The 13855-nt window shown below is 36.3% G+C and overlaps 1 protein-coding gene across 1 annotated transcript in view; it reads right to left on the bottom strand.

Annotated features, from left to right (window-relative positions):
• The window catches only part of IL1RAPL2 (interleukin 1 receptor accessory protein like 2), a 1161988-nt gene that overhangs the window by 24215 nt on the left and 1123918 nt on the right, over positions 1-13855 (bottom strand). Inside the window, exon 11 of the mRNA XM_064482665.1 lies at positions 3712-3857. Coding sequence (XP_064338735.1) covers positions 3712-3857 — 146 coding nt within the window. The remainder of the gene's footprint in view (positions 1-3711; positions 3858-13855) is intronic.

The following is a 13855-nucleotide window of genomic DNA, read 5'->3' as shown; positions in this document are numbered from 1 at the left end:
AAGGTGATGGGTAGTCCACCAATGGATGAATGGATCCAGAAAATATGGCATATATATATACACAATAGAATATTATTCAGCCTTAAAAAGGAAGGAAGTTCTGTCATTTGCTACAACATGGATGAACCCAGAGGCCATTAAACTAAGCGAAATAAGCCAGACAGAGAAAGATAAATACTATACTGCATAGTATTGCTTATATGTGGAACTGTAAAAAAAAAAAAGTTGAAGTCATAGAAACAGGAGAAAAATAGTTGTCAGGGGATGGGGGAGGAAATTGGGAGAGGTAGATAAAAGGGTACAAACTTTTATTAAGATCCAATTTATAACATGGTGACTATAGTGTATGACATTGTATTGTATAATTGAAATTTGCTAGGAAGGTAGAACTTAAATGTTATCACTCACAAAAAAATAAAAGGTAAACATGTAAGGTGATGGATGTGCTATTTAACTCAAGGGAGAGAGTCATTTCACAACGTATACATATATCAAGTCATCACGTTGTACACTTACTATCTTACAATTTTGTCAATTTTACCTCAATAAACCTACCAAATTTTGTAAAAAAGAAAGTGCCTGGGTAGTAGTATTTTATAAAGTGTGGCCAGAGAAAGGTCTATTGAGTGGGTAATATTTAAGCAGAGACCTGTATGAAAACCCCAAGTGACTCATGGGAACAGCTGGAGAAGAGTTTTCCAGGCAGAGGAAATAACAAGTGCAAAGACCAAGAGCCAGGACTATGCTTGGTAAGCATGAGAAATAGAAAGGAGGCTAGTGTGTGCAAGGTTTGAGGCAGATTGTGATAGAAAATGAGATCAGAAATGAAATCGATTGTGTCATGCCTTGAAGGCCATGGCAAAGATCAGAGATTTCATTCTAAGTGTAACAGTAAGAGTTCTGTAATTGAAGGATTCTGATTAAAGGAATGATATGACCTGGCTTACACATTAAAAGGATCATTCCAGATGCTGTGATAAGATCAGACTGTAAGGGGACAAGGGGGAAGCAGGGAGACCAGTTAGGAGGCTATTGCAGTGAGCCAGGCAATTGATGCTGGTGGCTCAGACTAGAATGGTAACAGTGAGGGGGGGAAAGTGCTCAGAGTCTAGATATGTTTTAAAAGCAGAGCCATGGGATTTTCTGGTAGGCTAGATACAGTGTGTGAGCAGAGAAAAAAAGTCAAGGATAACTCCAAGGATTTTGGCTGGAGCAACTGGAAGGATGGTGATAGAGATGGAAAAGGCAACTGGAGGATCAGGTTTAGAGAGAGCAGAAATCAGGAATCCTGTTTGAGACAAGTGAAGCTTGATCCGCCTACTAGATATGTCTACTAGTGGAGTTTCAGAATAGTTGTTGAATAGGCACTTAAAAAATCAACTCTGAAGTTTAGGCAAGAAGTCAAAGCTAGAGATATAAACTTGGGAGTTGTCAGCATATGAATTATAAGCAAAACTGAGATGGAGATGGAATGAAATCATCTAGGAAGTGAGTGAGAAGAGGCACCGTGAACCCTCGGGAACTCTAATCTTTAGAGATCAGGAAGATGAGGATTAATATTTTCAGTTATTCATGATTTAGACGCATTTCCTTGTGGAAGCCATGTAGGCAGCAGTTTTACAGTGTACCTTGGTTGCTAGTGTCAGATTGTCAGAAATTTTAAGGGCTGCTAGTAGTTGCTTTACTTATTAAAGAGAAAAGGATTTGTTTTAAAACTCAAAGCTTTTTAGGTCTCTACTGACTGAATGATAAGACCTCTCCGTTATTTTTCCTCATAGCAGGATTTTAATTGTAATATCTATATCTCTTTTGTGCGATTTTTTTTTCTGCTTAAGTTTTAAGGTGTGTCTTTCTTTGCACCCTCACTGCCCTGAAAACTACAAGCCCCACACAGACCTGGGGATGTCTATCTTATTCAGCACTCTAATCCCTAGTACCTAGCACAATGCTCATCAATAATAAAATAATGATCCCCAATAATAAAAGAGAACTTTATTCATTAACCAGAATGGGTTCTTCTAAGTGCCTATTAGTGGCCAGACACTGTCCAAGATCCTGAGGATACAAGAGGTGCAGCAGAGTCTGGCTTGGAGGATCTCTGAGCCGAAAATAAGACTGAGATGAACAGAAACAAAGTGATCCTTGCCACAAGGTATCTGGATTTGGATGATCAAGGTCTGTCCTTTATGTAGGTGGACAAATGGTGGCCTAGTGCATAGAAGTTATCTGACTAAGCGAACCCTGACTAAGCATGGTATATTTCACACTGTATCATTATCATTTGTACCTCAAAGTGACTACAAGGTAGATATTAGTACCCCTATTTTATAGATGAGGAAACTAAGGTTTAGGGTGTCTAATCAGAAAAGTTTGTCCTTCTGAACCAGGTAGCTGAATGAGTGACTGAATCAGGATCTCCTTTACCAGGGTCTCCTAATTTCACTTTCTATGTTAGACTCCTTTATAAAAAAATTTATTGAAGTGTAGTTGATTTACAATTTTAGTTTTAGGTGTACAGTAAAGCAATTTGGTTATACATATACGTACATATATATTTTTTCTTTTCAGATTCTTTTCCATTATATGTTATTACAAGAAATTGAACATAGTTCCTTATATTACACAATAGGTCCTTGTTTATCTATTTTACACTTAGTACTGTATATCTGTTAATCCCTCACTCTTTTATATTTACATACTCCTTTATTTTAAGATGGAAAGAAGTCCAACAGAGTAAGAAATGGTGCTAGAGAGATAAAAGCATTATTCTCAGAATAATGACCTTTCTTTGCTTCTCTTAGAGCTGCTGGTCAAGGTTAAGTATTAGGGCTGGCTGGAAAATAGAAATTCCATCTTGGCTATGAGGTTCAACTAGTGACCTTACTGATTGAATCTGTTCTATTGCTCTATAGCCTAGACAACAAGAACACTGATTGAGAACATTTGTTCTGTTACATTTACAAAACCTTTGCCAGATGCACACACACAGAAATTATTCAGCCTTTTGCAGTAATCAACAGTTGTGGCAGGGTAAGATCCAATCTCAGAAGCTGCTCCAGCTGCTGAGATTGTTGCTCTTATGTCTGCTTTTATCTCTTTTACTTGTAAATGTATAGTTTCTTTTCTTTGCCCATTATATACAATTTCCACCCCATATGGAATCACCTCTAGAAAGGGATCTATATAAATACCAAACTATTTTAAATATATATGCACCTGCTAAAGGCCAGGAACACTAGGTCATATCATGAAATATTGTTCATATTTATTATAATTGTAAAAACATTATATAATACTATTCATTATTTTTATTTGTATTTTAGTCAGGGAATAAAAAATGACTTTGTTTCTAATTCAATAGTAAAACCTCTAGTATTTCATTTAAGCAATATAAGATGATGGTGAAAAATAAAGAAATTTTGAATGTCAATGCCTATCAACTTTATGTAATACTTATAACCAAGGCATATTTAATCTCATTGGATTTAACACATAGTGATATTTCATTTCATTTATCCACTTCCTAGTGGTATGGAAGATCATAGGCATTTTATGCTAATATCCACAGCAAGAGAAATTTTTTTTTCCTTAAAATGACAAAATGTTTACTAGAAGTTTATACTAAATGATAAAATCAGGCCAGGAAACATACCTAACTTCAATATATTTGGTAGCTAAATAAATTATAATAACAGTTATAAAAATAAGTACCCTTTTTACGCAGCAGGACACTGGCATGTTTTCGTCCATTTCGGTTTTCCACATGGCAGGTATAATTTGCCAGGTCAGCCTCCACCACTGAATCAAAGATGAGTGCCAACTCAACTTCTTTTTCTCCAAGATGTTCTTTGAGGAGCCTGGAATAAAGGAAAGTATTCTTGGCTGAATTGGTTTGAGTTGAGGAGCGTGTAGCCATGCAAAGACTGAAGATGGTTATGTAGCTCACAAAGGTCTCCAGTGGGCTGGACAGTCCTGATGGGTGTATGTGCGGAAACTTCAAAAAGAAAACACAAAAAGTGACTCTTAATGCGAAGATCAGATGGGAAAGGAAAAAAGTGAGGACTTCACTCAGTAAAAAGAAATATTAACAGGCCACTAGGCTTTGATAAATGAAGCCAATATGATTTGTGTGGTAAACAGGAGGAAACATTGGACCTCATATTCTAAGTTGAGCTTATGAAAACAAATTGGATTTTTGCACCATGGTATAAAAGGAAAAAAGTCTGTAGGAGTGTAGGGTTTGTGTTAGAGGCCAGAGTTTTGACAACAGGGGGTAAGAGGGTAAAGAAAGGGACCTTGAAAATGGTTCCCTTATGAGAAGTAAACTAAAGGAGTGGCCTTCTATCCCTGAATATCAGAGAGAAGCCCATTCTCTACTTTGTCCTGCCTTTTGTCCAATGCAGGCATATATCCCTCTGCCCTAATCCCCCAAGGACACTAGCCACCTACCATGATCCTGCTTGCTCCAGACATTGCTTACAATTTGTCTTTCTTCTTCCCTCCCCACTCATTCACAGGAGAAACTCTGCCCCATGTGATATTTTCTCACAGTCCTGCTTTTTGCTTTCTCAGGGGAAATTGCAAAGGATCTTGAATGGCCAGTAACAGGCGTTCTTCACGGAGGAGCTGAGTTGCCAGGAATCTTTCCTGAGGAGTGTGCCTTCTGTTTCTTTAGAGAGCTATATTCTCCCAATGGCCAGCTGCCTCCTAGGTGAGGTGGAAGTGGGTACCCTGCCGAATTTTTCTTTCTGTCTCTTGCTTTTGACCAAAGAAAGAGCAAACTGTGAGTCTAAATGGTAAAAGTCCTGCCATTAAGTTCTGGGGTGAGGTTGTTAAATACATGACTTTGCACTGTGGAACACTGGGGTGCTGAAAGTAATTCTCCTCTCTTTTTTGAACACTTGGGTTATAAAGTCAGAGAAAAACCTTTTGATTTACTGGCATTTAGCATAAAGCTGGAAAAGAGAACTATACTCAGAGAAAACTAGGTTATAAATACCAGCCTCCCACTTAAAAGCTCAGGCTGGATTCTTACAAAGTCATTAACTCAATGGCATCTTAATATAACTCAACTTTAAGTTGGGAAAAATACCTATATACTTACCTTAACTTTGTTGTGGAGGTAAAATGAGTTACAGTGATTTAAAAATTATGTAAATACAAAGGAGTGTTATTAAACATCAACACTCCATTATCCAAAGATGAATTCTTTAAATTTTGGCTCCTCCAAAAATATTTATATTTATATTTATTGATACTTAAAATTGGCTTGGATTAATCTCTTCTGGTGCCCCTATGAGAGAAGGAAGGGCTTAAAGTTGGGTTGGTGGAAGAGAGTTCCTAGAATCTGAGAAACTCTCATACTGAAATCCTAAACCCAGATTATATTCCAGATAGACATGCTTTTAAAATTAACTCTGTTTCTGTTCCTTCCAATAATGCACGTATCAGAGAGTTGACAATACTGGCATTTGTAACTTGAGTAAGTCTCCTTAGTATAATAATTTTCTTAACCACATTTTACTAATAGTCTTTCTATTAATTTTTTTTCTTCCTGGCTAAAGTTGTAGTTTTCTCTCTCTTTCCTGTCCCAACATATATCTAACCAAGGAAAAAGAAATGGGAATTTACTGTCTTCATGGTTTATGTTGAATTTTACTCTCTACATTTTCTCCCTGCTATGAGTAAATCGCACTACACTCAATTATTTTAGTTATGTGTAACCTGCTATGGAATAACCCCCCTTTAGTGCCAGAAGCTGCTTAGGCACCACAAATTAAGTTTGATTTAAAGCTTCACGTGTAGGGCAGCCACAGCCTTTGCCAGGCATGAGGCAGAAAGCTGATACTGTCCCTCCAGACCAAGCCTTTCCCTCTTCATTTCTAATGCAGTTTCCAAAAACAGCTCTTCACAGGCAGCAGAAAGAAACTGGAGAGAGGATTTGAAAAATGATCCTTCATCCGTCTATTAATATATATGAGGTGTCTTAATTATCAGCTCTTGAAAATATAGAGGTGACTTGCTTTTTTGGAATTAAAGAGCAAGTTGGTATCATGTCTATAAATCTCTCCACAGAGTAATCACAACTTCCTAGCAAATATTGGTATATAACCATTTATCAATGATTCTTTGTCATTCCCCTAAATGCCTAGCTCTGGGATAGACAGTTGGTGTAAAAGAAATAAAAGCATTAAAAGACCAGATGCTTGCTCCTAGTAAGCATTAAAATTTAAACAAGGAGACAAGCTCTAAACAGCTGAAAAAATTATAGACAGAATGAGGTAAAACAGGGTGGTACAGTCATGCTTACAATGGGATTTTGAAAAAGGGAGAGACTATTATTGACTAAATTAGCTGGAGAAGGCTTGAGAAGACTGCTTAAACAAAAGGAAGAAGGAAGTGTTTTCTGGGAGGGAAGATAGGAGCAGGTTTTTGCAGAAAGTGTGAAAGAGAGACACTGAAGAAACTGGTTTTGAAATGCAAGATACAAATGAGGTGATCTTGGGATACATGTCAAATAACTTCAGAAGTATCTCATTCCAAGATTTAACACTGAAGGCAAGTTATAGGCAATAGTGAACACTGGCAAAATTAAAAATAATAATAATAAATTCAGGTGACAGAAATCACTACCTTTGAATGTTTCATTTGGTTAAGACCTAGTATTAAAAAATAATACTAGAAAAAGTTTACAAGTTGTCACTCTCACCCTTACAACAAGAAAAAAACTGAATAAAATAAAAATCAACAACTCTTCGTAGATCTGTCAGGTAATTGAGGTCCCAGGGTGAACTCCCGCCCCCCAAAACTTGGGAGAGAGGCAAATACTGAGAATCATAGTGTATTTGGGAGCAAAAGGCTAGGAATGGGAGCCAGTATGAATAAAAACACTTAAACTGTAATTGATGAGTCACTACAGGTGCAGTATGGACTAGCTTGAGAGTTAAAAAAAACAAAAACAAAACTCTGTGGGATCTGATCTTAGGAGTGCCCCATACTTTCATGAGTTTTGCTTCTAGGAGCCCTACCAGTTCAGGGTGAAGATCAGAGACAAATTCCCTTATGCTTTTGACAGGGGAAAGGGAAAATCAACTATCCTGAAATGAGCCCAGAGCATTCTGCTCTTCTTAACAAAGAAATGCCTTCAAGGGAAAATCTTTTAGCAGAGCCTAAATTACTTGGGTTTTACCAAACCTAGGGTATCAGAGGAAAGAGAAATATCCAACTTCAGCCCCCTAAAGCTTTCCTGTCTCATAATCGAAGAAGTGGAGGAAAGCTGAGAGGCACTTGTAAAGGTCACAGCCCAAAGGCACAGGATCATTAGAAGACTGAGACTTTATCACAGGATTATAGAATGCTTACCACCACATCAATCAAGCTCCTGCGTGATTACAAGGCTTTTAGCTGAAAGAACTGCAAATCTCAGTCCCTATTTAAGAAGCAGTCTCCAGGAAAACCCAAAGAAAACCCTGGAGACATATACAAGTACATTAGGAAAATTTAGCTTCTAACACCTACATCTATAGAAAACAGTAAACACAGTCTAACTCTTACCCACATAAACATAAAATCTCATGCTAAAGACCTCTTTATCTCAGTTCCTTCTACCTGATACATCACACATGGCTTTCAACCAAAAAAATTACAAGGCATGCTAAAAAGCAAAAAACAAACAAACAAAAAAACAGTGTGAAGAGACAAAGCAAGCATTATAACTGTATTCAGATATGGCAGAGAATTATCAGAATGATAATATAAAATAACTATGATTAATATGTTAAAGGCTTGAATAGAAAAAGTGAACATACCTCAACAGATAGGTAATACAACCAGAGAGATGAAAACTCTAAGAAAGAATCAAAAGGAAATGCTAGAAATCAAAACACTGTAACAGAAATAAAGAATGCCTCTCATGGACTCATCAATAGACTAGACATGGCCAAAGAAAGAATCAGTTTTCTTGAAGACAGTCAATAGAAATCTCCTAAATTGAAATGACAGACAATAAAGCATGAAAAAGGAACAAAATATTGAACATCTGAGGTATAACTAACAAAGGAGTAATATACATGTTAACTGAAATACCAGAAGGAAAGGAAAGAGAAAGAAACAACAGAAATATTTGAAGTATTAATAACTGAGAATTTTCCAGACACCAGATGACAGGTGCAGGAAGCTCAGAAAATGCCAAGAAGAGTGAATTCCAAAATAATCTACACCTCAATATATTACATTCTAACTGTAGAAAATGAAAAAAGAAAATCTTGAAAGAAGAGGAGAAAAAAACTTACCTATAGAGGAAAAAGAAAAAGAAACATATCAGACTTCTCTTTAGAAACCATACAAGTGAGAGTGAAATATTTAAAATGTTGCAAGAAAATAACCAGAATACTGTATCCATCTAAATTATCCTTCAAAATGAAGAAGAAATAAAGACTTTCTCAGACAAATAAAAACTGAGGGAATTTGTTGCTGGTAGAAATGTTAAAGGAAGCTCTTAAGAGAACATAAAAATGATACAGGGCAGAAATTTGGATCTACATAATGAAAGGAAGTGTTAGAGAAGGGATAAATGAAGATAAACTAAAATATTTTACTTTTCTTATTCATAACTGTTCTAACAGTTAATAGCTTGTTTTAAAAAAATGATAGCAGTAATAGCAATTATAAGAAGAGTAAGTTCTGGGGATCTGATATATAGCATAGTGACTGTAGTTAATAGCATGATATTGTATACTTGAAAGTTGCTGAGATTAGATCTTAAGCATTCTCACCACATTAAAAAGTTATGTTAAGTATGTGAGCTAAACTAACATAATGGTGTATGCCAAATTATACCTCAATAAGATAAAAAGAAAGTGAAAACGTAACCTACAGAATGGGAGAAAATAGTTGTGAACCATATATCTGACATGGGGTTAATAGCCAAAATATATAAGAAACTCTTACAACTCAATATAAAAACAAAACAAAACAAAACAAAACACATAACCTGATTAAAAATGGGAAAAGGACCTGAACAGACATTTATGCAAAGAAGACATACAAATGGCCAACAGGTGTATTTTGAAAAGGTATTCAAATTCACTATCATCAGGGACCTGCAAATCAAAATCACAATGAGATATCATCTCAAACCTTTTAGAATGGCTATTATCAGAAAGGCAAAAGATAAGAATTGTTGGCCAGAATGTGAAGCAAAGAGACCCCGTACATTGTTGGTGGGGATATAAATTGGTGCAGCCACTATGGAAAACAGTACAGAGATTCCTCAAAAAATTAAAAATTGAACTAACATGTGATCTAGCAATCCCCCATCTGGGTATATATCCAAAGGAAATGAAATCAAGATCTCAAATAGATATTTGCACACATTGAGAGTATGGCTTGGTTTCCATAACCAACGTATGGAAACAACCTAAGTGACCATCGGTAGAAGAATGGATAGAAAATATGTGGTTTATATGCACAATGGAATATTATTCAGTCTGAAGAAAAGAAAATCTTGCCATTAGTGACAACATAGGGAAACATGGAGAACACTATGCTAAGTGAAATAAGTCAGACAGAGAATGAAAAATACTGTGATATCATTTATACATGGAATATAAAAAAGCCAAACTCATAGTAACAGAGTAGAATGGTGGTTACCAAGAGCTGGAGGGTGGAAGAAATAGGGAGATACTGGCTGGTGGATAAAATGGGGAAATGCTGGTCAAAGGGGACAAACTTTCAACTGTAAGGTGAATAAGTTCTGGAAACCTAATGTACAGCATGGTGAATATAGTTAATATTACACTATATACTTGAAGTTTGAGAGGAGAGTAAATCTCAAGTGTTCTCACTATTCAGACACAAAAAATGGTAACTGTATGGTAATGGGTATGTTAATCAGCTTAATTGTGGTAATCATTTCACAATGTATACATATACCAAAACATCACATTTTATACCTTAAATATGTACAATTTTAATTTTTCAACCATACCTCAATAAAGCTGGAATTTTTAAAATCAAACATGAAATAGAGAAAAGAGATTTGATCCCCCTTCCATCATAAAATAAAATAAAATAAAACTTCTAATTCCCAGATCATATGCTAGTTCTGTTTTTTTGAGAATTTTAGTATTTTGAGAAACTTCCATACCATTTTCCACAGTGGCTGCACCAATTTATATTCTCACCAATAGTGTATGAGCATTCACTTTTCTCCACAACCTCACCAACATTTGTTATTGGTGTTCTTTTTGATTATAGCCAGGTGTGAGGTGATATCTCATTGTGGTTTTGATTTGCATCTCTCTGATGATTAGTGATGTTGAGCTAATGTACTTGTTGAGCATGTACATGTTTGTCATCTGTATGTCTTCTTTGGAAAAATGTCTATTCAGGTCTTCTGCCCAGGTTTTAATTGGGTTCTTCGGTTTGTTTGCTTTTTGATATTGGTTTGTAAGAGCTGTTCCAATTTCCATTCAGTGTAAGTGGTCCCTTAAACCAAACTGAATCCTCCTTCAATGTCTAGGTACCTTGCAAGTCTTTGGGTCTTTATTCAAATGTGAGTAATCATTGTTTAGGAATAATGATTGAGAATATCAAGAATAGAAGATAGTTTTTAAAAATCCTCTTAAACAAAATATTTTAGTGTCATTTGCTTTCTAAAAAAATTTCTGTAAAAGTCCTACTAGTCAAAGACCAGGACCAAGCCCATAGTTTGTCAAAATCAGATTTATTGACTGAATGCACTGAGGAAGGTACACCCAAGAGGAACTGTGGATTTCTTCTTCTTGACTGAAGGGAAGAAGAAAGCATCTTTTGTAACGTTTGGGTTCCCACTAAAAGATTCGAAGGAGAGTATGAAAAAGCAAGGATAGGTTCTGGATTGACTGCAGTTTCTGAGGCAACTGGGGAAGGGGGACTGATGAGGAAGTAGATACTTTCATGAGGCAAAGGTAGCTTAGTAATATGAAAAGGGCAAAGCAGATCTGGGCATCACCGATAAGAAAGCAGTAGTCACTCAAAAAAGGTAGGGATCATTATGGCATTTTACAACTGCTGCATGACCTTGGGAGAAAGTGTTTTCTGTTAACTTTGCAGCTGGCTTTGTCTGTCCTCCCAGACTGATTAATAGCAGGGCTGCTTATTCTCAGTCCAGAATGATTTTTACTCTTTCAGTCCTGGGCAGGTTTTGACTCTTTATATCCTAAATGTGGAATATAACAGAACATTCTGGGCAATTGAGGATTCTTGCTAGTTGTGTTTTGATAAATTCAATCTATTTCCACTGGAACTGTGAATCAACTGCCCAAGGACAGCTCTTCCTCAGTCTCTAAGCCTTGGTATTTTTTTATCTGTAAAATAAACTGATACTATTTATCTCAAATGAGTATCATAAAAATACAATATAATTTAGGATGTCAAATGTTTTTGGAATCTACTGTGTAGTATAAAAGCATGGAGGAATTATTATTATTATCATCATCATCTAACTATAGGTTCTTGTCTAGAGCAGCTTACAACACAAAACACCATATTTGACACTGGGCATCTATGCTCTGCACAGTAGATGAAGAGAGGTAACAAATATATCTCAGGTGGGCTTTAAATATTTTATGCATAGGTCAAGGCTAAGACTCACTGTGGAAGTAGAGCTGTGCATAGTAGAGTTAAACTCCCCCAAATTATCCTTCCGATGAATGGCCATTAAGGCTGCCCTTAGGTAAAACTATGCCTGCTTATGAAGTTTACTTTTCCATTGAAGCCCCCTCGTGACTTATAAAATCTACGTTCACATATAGGTATGATGAGATTTGAAACTTATTTAAATCAAAGGCAAAGTGATCAGTATTCCTTCTCCCAGTGGGATGAGATGAGAGTGAGAAAAAAGAAGAGATGGTGTGTGTGTTGAGGGGGTTGTTTTGTTTGGTTTTTAGCTCAATTTGGGGGTGGCCAGAGCAGGTGGGGTGCTTCAAGGCACTGAAAAGGCACAGTAGGAAGCTGTCAAAACAGACCCCATCATTTTGCCTTGGGGCTAACAACATATCCACAGCTCCATATTATTTTTCATTGGTGAGATATTAATAGGCTATTTTGTGTCTTTAATACAGGCTCACCCTATTTTAAGAATAAAATATTTTCATACCTGTATCACATTCCCTTCTTTTAAGAGCATTTTATTCATTCAAGAATAGTACATTAAGGTAAAGGTAGGGAAACAGAAAGCTGGAAAGTGGTGGAAGCAGGAATAAAGACTGAAACTCACAAACAAAGCCCATATTCAACTTGTAGCCTTTCAGGAATTGAAAGTACATTAAATTATTTGCATTTTAGGAAGCTGGTCTGTAATACCTTAAGATAAACTGAATATGTTTTTCAGGTCAAGAATTATAAAAGATTTGGTAAATTTGTTTTATAGTATTGCCTGAGGGAGAAAAACATTAGATATTAATAAGGAGATTTGTAAAGTGAGATTTATAATAAAAAAATTCTCTCCATTGGGACAAGGCAATTGCACTAAAATTCATGTAGTCTCCATTGACAATCAGATGCAATTCACAACCCTGCAGGGAAGCTTAAAGACTATTACTTCTTGTTTAATAAGACTAGTTCAATTTCTCTGGTATTTTTTATTAGCACTGTGGAATACATACCTCACTAGCAAAATTCTTTCTAAAATTTTCAAGTCTCTTGTAAGATTAATTAAAAGGAATTTCTGTAAAGGTGTGGAACCGGGTTGGCCTTGCTAGAATGTTCACACCCAAAGGCTACTTTTCATACATTCTATTATCCCACTTTGCAAGCCATTCCCATTAAGTTTAAACAGAGAAACAGAAGTTGGGAAATCCTCTCCTCATGATGGTTTCCACTGGGTCTCCTTCAAATAATTATTTGACTTCTCTGAATAGACATGGTAGAACTTGTAGAAAGCAGCTTGTTGCAAGGATGTTAAAATGTTAGATAAAAGGAACCAGATTTGTACAATTGTAGCTTATACTACTGCACATACTACATTCTTACAAATGAAATCTGGAGTCAGTGGAAAGGTTCTGATGCAGTATAGGATAGGCTGGCAGTTGTGACTGGATACTACATTTGGGTTCACATTTCCTTAGGGCTCAGTCTCTTAGCAATATCAGAGACTTCAATAGGGCTATGCCAATTTCTGCCTAAAGGGAGATGAAGGGGAATCTGCACGCTCAGAGTGGAGTCTGAGTGCTTTGACATTAGACTACAAGTAAGGAGATACAAGGAACCATGATAGTCAAAGTAACCCAGAGAGCAAACAAATGAGAACTCCAAATTTAATAAAATATGCTAGTCAACCTGGAAAGTAATTGGTGAATGCAGAAGTAGCACTTATTGTATGTAGTCCAAGTGACATTATTTCATCAAGCCTTTGATAAATATCCAAGCTTTTTCCTTAGGTAGATTTTTTTTTCAAAGTCTTCTATTCCTCTGAGGCAATACTAAGAGATAAAAGTATGCTATATACTTCTAGGATCAAGCTGCTGACCAGGAAATGGAGAACCTAGGCAGTTGGTCAGTCCTTCTGCCAGATCCATTGCCTTTGTGGCATCTTCTCCATTAGTTAACTGCCTGAGAGCAATTTATTTACATTCCCACTTCTTAGATCTACTGGACAGTGTACTTCTGACATGTGTGCACAACACAAGAGCTGCGATTCAATTCAAATATGAAGTGAATACAATACCCTGAGGGAGAGCTATGCATCCAGAAGGAAATTTTGTTTCCAGAAATGCTTTTGAGAGGAATCCTCTACTTAATATCTTCAGCATTCTGCTGTCAGAACTTTTCCCTTTGGAGAATATGTGTGGGCTATGAAAGAGTGCAGATCTTC

Source organism: Camelus dromedarius, chromosome X (genome assembly GCF_036321535.1).
Source record: "Camelus dromedarius isolate mCamDro1 chromosome X, mCamDro1.pat, whole genome shotgun sequence".
Classification (NCBI taxonomy): Eukaryota; Metazoa; Chordata; class Mammalia; order Artiodactyla; family Camelidae; genus Camelus; species Camelus dromedarius.
This window is presented reverse-complemented; position numbering and strand designations above follow the sequence as displayed.